The sequence below is a fragment of the Hippichthys cyanospilos genome, chromosome 19 (genome assembly GCF_059441005.1).
Source record: "Hippichthys cyanospilos isolate Australia breed blue-spotted pipefish chromosome 19, RoL_Hcya_1.0, whole genome shotgun sequence".
Taxonomy (NCBI): domain Eukaryota; kingdom Metazoa; phylum Chordata; class Actinopteri; order Syngnathiformes; family Syngnathidae; genus Hippichthys; species Hippichthys cyanospilos.
Window position 1 is genome coordinate 8,594,170 of NC_142387.1, and position 8,632 is coordinate 8,602,801.

An 8,632-nucleotide genomic window follows, 5' to 3' on the forward strand; every position below is an offset into this window, starting at 1 on the left:
CAAGTTGTCCAAAAATATGCTTTAGGTCAAATGAAGAGGCTACAAGTGCTTTGTGATTTGGTGTATGGTTGAAGTTCAACCATATTTTACATACATGACCATGAAACACAAGTGTAGAAATTGCATTGTCTCATTTTATTTAAGATAAATGTCTAATGTATTTTAATACTGATGCATATTATTTTAGCAACGAGATGCAATTTTTTTTTTGGTATTCGTTCTCTGTTAAGTCATTCTAATCAGTCAAGCTGTTCCATTTTGCATTAAGTAATCAACAGGCACAAGGGAACTCTAAAATAAACAACGTTAATGTTTGTACATGTAAAAGAAGTGCTTTACGAAAATATAACATACTATGTGGTCTGTGCAGGGGTTTGGCATTTTGGCAACAAAACTGTGCGAAAAACAGCATCATGATACACAATTTGATTACAAGTAAACTTGAGTACCTGCAATAATGACAGAATAGTCAATGCCTACAATTCATCAGTTATCACACAATGTCATGACACATGTTAACACAAGACTGGCTTGTCAAACTTAAGAACCTGTGCAATATTAAACCAACAGCAGCAGTGTAGATATGAGTAGCAGGTAGAATGAGCCTATATAGATATGAAGGGCATAGACACTTGTATACAAATAAATTGAGTGCTTTCCCTGTCATCAAGCATGAAATTCGTCAGCAAATGGACTTTTTTAATGAGCTGCCTGAAAAAGTTTTGAATTTTGGAGGAAAAAAAAAACACCTCCTTTGCTTAATTAAGAGTATAATCTAATAGGTCAATAATCTGGAGTGTTTGCATATGATCATATCTGAGTTTTACCAGAGGATCAAGTCAGGTACTGTGTGACGTTGTGGGATCCAGTTGATTTATGCAGCAACGTCAGATGGCCTCTGCAGGCTTTGCAACAGGATTGGTGTTGGGTGGACTCAGCTTCATGGTGTTGCAAAAATCCACCAGTTGACCTGGAACCTCAGCCAACACACTCTTGGCCAAAGCTTCTTTAGGAGCCTGTGATGATGAAAGGACAGATATGGATTTCAGGAAAGAAAAAAAAAATGAGAGCAAGGAACCAATAAAGAGGACCCAGTGTGGACAAAGACAGACAAAACTAATTGACAAAACAATTGTTAGCACTTGCACAAACATGAAATATCAATTAACAAAAACAACAGTGCACTGTATGTACAATAACATTCTGATTACTGTAATCACAATGTTTCCAAGTTAGCATGCAATGGCAGTGTTGAACATATAATTATTCAAGTGGCTTTTCATAAAATGCACGCTATGGATCACTTGAGCAATGAGTTATTTAGTGAGGCAGAAAACAGCATGAGAGGGTTATATGGGGCTCAAGATCAAATATGTGGGGTACCCCTATGAAGAACTGGGCTCGTGGGGAGGCTTCAGTTTGAATAACCCAAAGAAGGATGCCACTTGTTGAGGTAACTCTGCCAATACGCATTGTGAAAGAGCCTGGCTGGGTGCCTGCAGAGAAATAAGGCATATGGGCGGCCAGATTGAAAAGCCATGGACACCCTGCAAGTGTGTCATGGAAAAGCTGGAATGCAAGCACTTAAAGGGGACATATTAAGGAAAAACTTTCTTTTTAGTGTGGATATGTTGGTGTGCCAGTCCAACCTAGCTACTAAACTATTTCATAACTTTGGAAATCATTCGTATAATGGACACCTCCATACCGCGTTTCTCAATATTTTGAGGAAAGGTGTGCTAATTTCACCATGGAGTTGCTTTAAATTGTGAAAATATTGCATTATATGTCTCCTTTAAATCAACGAATTAGTGATGTTAACAGCTTAAGCCCAAGAAAAAAAGAGAAAAAAAACCAAGAGTAATCCGAGTACAAACTACCATATGTGCTGGGACTTACATTTTGAAACTTCCTGAATGGTACAAACTGGACGATGTCACGCATGGCATGCTCGCCGGCCTGAGAACGAAGACGCCCGTCGTCTCCGTCCAGGAACTCCATTGCGGTGAAGTCTGCACCTCCCACCCCCACGATTATGATGGACATGGGCAGACGTGAGGCGTTGACAATGGCGTCGCGTGTGTGATCCATGTCAGTGATCACTCCATCAGTGATGATGAGAAGCACAAAGTATTGCTTAAGGGAAAGGGACGAATAGTTAATTCATAATCAATCCATAGTTCTACTGTATTAAATCCTCCTGAGACTCAGCAAATTCATTTGTGTCCACTGTAGTAGACATTTGTTTTTGGTCTCTGTCTTTTGACACATTTGAGTTAAACTAAGGTAGTCCTTGTTTTCTCAGAAGGCATCCTGGCCATTTCATGTGTTTGGATGGGACACACTCAACTTTGCTCTCTAGCTGAGATGAAATTGACACAGCAGTGGACGCAAATGAATAGACTGGGACTCAGGAGGGTATCTGGCACGAATTTTGAGATATAACATTTATCTATAATGTTCAGCCCTACAACTATTTAAAAAAAAAAGTGCTAGGTCTAGATTATGCCTGTAAAGGGAGCATAAGAACATTGTTACAAGATTACGTTCAAGAACATTAACACTATCAGGAAATCTTTTTTGGCATTTCTAAGAAGCGAAGGCAACTCACTGATGCAGTGGTCTGCTGCAGGGCTTGCTTTGCAAAGCATGCGACATGATTGATGATTGGCGAGAAGTTCGTGGGACCGTAAAGTTTGACTTGCGGAAGGCAAATCCTATAGGCCTCCACTATCCCTTCAACCCCTGCATGCGAGAAACACAATGATGAAAAGTACTGTAATGTCAAAAAGGGCCACTTTTCATATTTCACTTGCCTGCACAGAATGGATTTGCGGGGTTGAAACTGAGTGGAAACTCATGGGAAACCTGTTAAAGAAATTTATTATCGACACAGGTCACTCAGAAGAACTCACAAAAAAAGAAATCCTACCTGCCATGTTGGAGGGATCTGGGCTCCAAAGCCAAATGCCGGAAACATCTTGTCACTACAAAGTGATGACAAATAATAAGATACACCAATTATGTTTTGCAGTTTGTGAAATGAAATGGGCCTTGGCTGTGAGGAAAACAAACATCACAAACACACACACACACACACACCTATCGTAGTCCTGGATGACATTGCCCACTGACCAAATGGCGGAGAGGTATTCGTTTACTCCCTGGGGGCTGATGTAATGCAAAGACTGGGGAGATCGTGGATCCCCATTGGAACCAGTGAAATCAATTGCTACCTATAAAAAGGATGAGGAATATTTGAGCAGTGGAAAACAGTGGGAACATATATACAGTATCTATTAATAACTCACAGTGAAATTGAGTTGACAACCTCCCATCACATAATCCAGGAATGTGTACTCTTTGACCACCTTGATATTTCAAGAAAAAATGTTGACAGTGATTCACAACTAAATTATCACAGAAAGTCAAAAATGGTCATTTTTATACCTGACAATGCTTCACACTGACAACACCAGAATTCTTGTAGCCTTTCTTCTTTTGCTTCTTTTTACTGTTGATGCATTCAAATTCCGCCTAAGGAGAAAAACGGCACTGTGCAATCCACACCACGCACTTGAGGAGCAACGGTGACTTGGTTCTTGCCAGATATGCTCAAATGGTTAACGACTAACGTTTACGAGAAATATTACCCAATATTATGTGCTTGAGACAGTGTGTCACTGGGAAGTTGAGTGCTGTTGAGTAAGGTAGGACCACACTGTCCAAGATATGCTCCTCACTACTTTGACATTGTTGTTTTGTCCACTGATTAAAACAAGCGTTTGTCCATTTAAATGAACTGTTAGACCACATAAATGAGTGTTCTCAAAGATTTTTCAATGAATTTAACACCTGGGATTTTTTTTTTCCCGCCCAGTACCTCTTAACCAGCACAAAGCAATGATGAAAAAAAAAAGCTTGCGGTATTCTGTAGGTGTATTATATTCAACAAACTACAGATGTGTAAACATCATGTTTTGTTCATGGCTTGTTTTTCTAATGAGGATGCACATCCATATAAAATACAAAAAAGGCATATACTCTTAACATAGTTAAGCAATAAGTTGCTTCATGTTTCCAGTTAATTTGCTCTTAATTTGAAAAGAAAATGTTCTGCTCTTGTCATGGCATTAAAAAATATTAGAGTACATTTGCTGATAACTGCAGAACATTGTCAAAATCTCACATACCCTCTGAAGGTAAGTGTTTTGAGAAAAACTGACTTGAATGAAGGGAACGCATACCGGAGAAGTGCGAGATGCTCCTTGTAGGCGCTTCATTGTAGTCTCAAAAGTACCAATAAGATCATGTGAGCCATCGTTGTCATAATCAAAGCAGTCAACCTAGAATTAAGAGGAAACCAAATGATGAAACGGACTAAAAAAATGTCAACAATGCACACATGGTAACAAACAGTGCTTTCGAGTATTGTATCACCCAAAATGCCCACTAAGATAATCACGCAAATTCCTACAGTTTAAGTATAATTTGATCTAGCTGATAATGATTGGACACTAAAATTGGATCTCATTCATTTGAGTGAAACAATACTTTAAGGATGCTAAGTAGAAAAGACATGCAAGCATGAGTGACAGCAATACGCAAGTATTGCTGAAGTTGTATTCACATTGATATACCCCATATCAGACAAATGGTCTATGAGGATGAAAAAAAAAATTGAGTATAGTGCATTTCCCATCTAATCTAGACACACTTCACCCATGTACAGTAAGTCATGTTAAAATGAACAAAAACAAACACGATCTAAATAACTCACTTGTCCTGTACGCTTGAAAACAGCTTTCCTCCTTGACATGTTTGCTTAGAAATTAAGGGAATATGTGTCATCAGGCCTGCGCTAAATACACTAATTAGGTCATGTCTGTTGGGTGGCATTGGGCCAGCAAAATGTGTCACATTTACTTATGGAAAATCATGATAGTATGATGGTACCATCTGAAGCCATATTCATTTGCAAGAGCAAATATTTCATTCACTGACACTGGCAAATATAGACGTTAAAGATCCATTTTCACTGGGCTGCCATTAAACGAGTGAGTTGGTTAATTTTATTTTATTAACCATTGTATTGTAACACATTCAATCCCAAAGACTTATTTTCCAATTGTTTAAGAGTCCAGATATTAAATCTCAGATACCTATTTGAAGTATTTTGTTTTTTTTTTTCCAAGCGTTTGGCTAAAGAAGGACCTAAAATGGCTGGTGAAATTAAATTACGAATCAATCAAGCACCAATGTACAAAAGTAATTTTATTTTAGTACTAAAGTAATTGATCAGGTGCTCAATACCAAAACAAATTGATTTATTTCAATAAAAAAATGTAGCTGATTGATTGAAATTGATTTTGTACTTTAGAACTAAAGTACAAAAGCAATCAATGACTTGAATACTTAATACATAAAGTAAGTGTTTATATTTCATGCTTAATTGCTTTGAGTAATTGAATAATTTTGTACTACGGTACTAAGGCACCTAAGGTACAAGTGTGAAAGTAATCCATTTAGAACATATTACTAACCGTAATCAATTTATTTCGTACTTAGGTATCTAAGATAATCAATGAGTTCAAATCAATTACTTAAGTGATAAAGAAATTGTTTTATTCTTTAAGAATCTAAAATAATTGATTCCTCTAGAACATAATACATTAATTAATGAATGATTCTAAATTCACCCGCTGTTTTTAGACCTTTGTTTATCTAAGATCCTGAAAAAAACACTGTATAGACACATATACCTGGGATTGAATTTCCGGGTTTCAAAATGAAAAGTAAAAACAAATCCTTGGGATTGAATGAGAAAAAAAATTAGGGAAAAAAAACCCTCAAAATATATATTATACTTTTATGGGTTTCTCCATGTCTCCTCCACATAGAGATTGCAGGGGGATTCGAAAGGGTCTCCATGTCGGATTCAAGTTGTTCTTCACCACCTAGGGGCAGAACAAATGTTCAAATACATTTTAAAGGTTGAGAAAACTGTAAAATATCAGATCTATACACAGGCGATGAAACCAATTTTACTAATTGTCTAGAAATTGTGGACCTCATTTCCTTATGTTTTTGCCTGGTCTACTCGATTTAACAAAAGTAAATAATAAATAGCGTTGTTTATAGGGTTTTGCTGGAACATTTTTCAGACGACATCACACAGCAGTGTCACTTTGTGGCTCAAATCTACCTCTGTTCTGTGAGCCAGTTGCCATCCAGTTTCTGTCTGCTTGTAGAATTCCAGATACGGGTCAGACTTCCCAAAGAAATCCTGTCAAATATTTTTTTTAAATCCCTTTCAAATTCATAAAATGAGAACATTTTGAAATCAGTCTCCGATCTCTAAATACCTTGTTGTCCAGTTTTCTCGCCTCCATCTCAAAATTTACCACCCTGTTATCTTTAATTTCCTCAGCACTGATCTAGAGTAGGATGGAGAAAGGATTGAGCAATACAATAGTGGAGGGAATACTTGCTGTCTGGATTACTTACTGTAATGGTCCCTTTTCCTGCAGGTGACTTGTTCTTCAAGAGGAGCGGCCTGGTCAGTTTTCTACTGGAGACAATCTGCATGTAATTCAAAGAGTAAAATAAGTTTCACTTAAGTTTAACTTAAAATAGGGTTATTTAATATCGGGATATTTGAATTAATGGCAGGTTGTTTGATATACAGCATATATAAGTACTCGAAGATGCTTGACATCATTAAAAAAAAGAAGAAACGATTATATTTGCCACTAGAACAATATTTTCAAAACTCCTCAATACTATGCACTGAGGGGAGGCCCTTACCTGTCCCAAGGTACACTCCAATTCTCCTAGGAAATCATCATCACCCAGATCAATGGTCTTATTGTCAATATCATAGATCCCAAATTTCAATTTCTGCACCATCTCAAAGTAGTAGTCGATGACAAACTTTTTGGCAAACTTCGGACAAAGGCAATTCTGGACTTTTTCTGTACGTTCCACCTGTTGAGAAAATATTGAGTTGTCATCATGCACCCTGTATTATTCATTTTTAGTGTCTTTTCATTTTATTCAGTTTTTTGGCATTGTAAATTGCAAAGAACATCCTCACACACACACACAGAGGGTGAAAATATAGCATTGGGATTACTGATTTGCAAAACCAGTGTTTCCATCTGGAGGTTAATGATTACTAGTCCTCTGGCACAACCCTATTATGCAGTACGAGGCTCAACATGAATTAGGACACCACTTTGAGAAGTCATCTGTTTTGGTCCTTGTTGGGGCTCAGATTCGATCCATTTACCAAACTAATATCGTGATTTAATTTGATGAGGTGTACGTATTTATATTGTCCCTGTCTGAAGTGATGAATTATACATTTAGTAAATATTCCAACTGTTCTGTTTGTTTCTTGCTGGTTTTGAACCAACCACATTCGGTTCTTGTTTGGCAGAACCCAATTAATTTAATGAATGCAGCCTTACTTACCTCATACCACTGGGAATTCGAAGTGTTCATTGACAGCACACACAGAGGGTCTGATTTGGACCCAATGTCTTTGTCCAGGAGATTATCACAGGAAACTGTCAACTCCACTTTGGTCACACATTGGGCAGCCATGACTGTTAACAGGGTGGGATCATAAAGTCGAGAGAAGGGGTTTCGTAACATTTAAATTCGAGCGATGTAATACATGTGTAATACATGCACACAAATGAACATTATGTATTAAAAGGATTAATAAAGCTCCAGTTTCCACATTTTCCATGATACTGTTAATGGAAAAAGGCTGGTGGGCGTGTGTATGACACATGAACGAGAAATATGTTTATTTGGCGGAAATTTGTCTTGACTGGAGTAAACTGTAGTCCCAACCCGCTTGGCTTCAGATTACATAACATACTAGCGTTTTGTTTCAAACTCGACACAGTGCTACTTCGGTTACAAGTAGTAAACAAGCTACTGAGACTTCTGAATACTTATTTAAAATATATTACTACCGCTTTGCTATGCTAACGCCAGGGCGTTAAACCAAGCTAGCCACTTAAGACACTAGGAATTACAACGTCGCAAAGGAAATAATTAAACAGTAGCCTTACCGTCAGAAATGTGGCACAGGTCGCCAAAAAATCCAATGAAGAATGTTTAGATATTTTTTGGTCAGGCGTGGCTACAAACTAAACAAACCTCTTGGAGATTTTCAGCGTCGCTCTGTTAACAGGACGTTCAGGGGTCCAACATTAGTTACGCCTACAAACAATATGGCCACGCCTCTTTAGAAAAAATACGACCAATAATAATAATAATAATAATGCTTATGACAACGATAATAGCAATAATACTAATTCTAATATTTATAATAACAGTTGCACGTTGTTTGTAAAATATTGTGGAATTAAAATTAAGTATCGGAAGTACAATACGGAGTTCGAGTATGTAGTTTGTTCTTATGTTGACAGAGGGCGCTAATGAACAACTCAAAATGCATATGTAAAGTACTGTAGTAGTCCTGAGGTATAATTTTTCACCCGTAAAAAGTTATTATTTTGTCTATGATCCATTTGATGACTTAATGTATAATTAACACATTTTGCTACTTAATGCTGATTGAAAATGATATGTTGAAGGCTCTAGTAACAACCAA

General features: G+C 37.3%; 1 protein-coding gene across 2 annotated transcripts; it reads right to left on the minus strand.

The window, feature by feature from the left end:
• Window positions 1-114: 114 nt before the first annotated feature.
• cpne3 (copine III) lies at window positions 115-8,232 on the minus strand. 2 transcript variants are annotated; one of them, XM_088402399.1, is made up of 17 exons: window positions 8,088-8,232; window positions 7,477-7,610; window positions 6,808-6,987; window positions 6,508-6,582; window positions 6,366-6,437; window positions 6,206-6,286; window positions 5,868-5,957; window positions 4,248-4,346; window positions 3,451-3,537; window positions 3,312-3,371; window positions 3,103-3,236; window positions 2,933-2,987; window positions 2,817-2,868; window positions 2,612-2,745; window positions 1,900-2,136; window positions 1,384-1,496; window positions 115-1,016 (listed from the first exon to the last, which is right to left on the minus strand). In XM_088402399.1, the coding sequence occupies exons 2-16, from the start codon at window positions 7,606-7,608 to the stop codon at window positions 1,386-1,388; spliced, it is 1,599 nt and encodes a 532-aa protein (XP_088258525.1). In that variant the 5' UTR covers window positions 7,609-7,610; window positions 8,088-8,232; the 3' UTR covers window positions 115-1,016; window positions 1,384-1,385. The 2 variants fall into 2 exon arrangements, with proteins under 2 accessions (XP_088258525.1, XP_088258524.1); XM_088402398.1 differs by lacking the exon at window positions 1,384-1,496.
• Window positions 8,233-8,632: the final 400 nt, after the last annotated feature.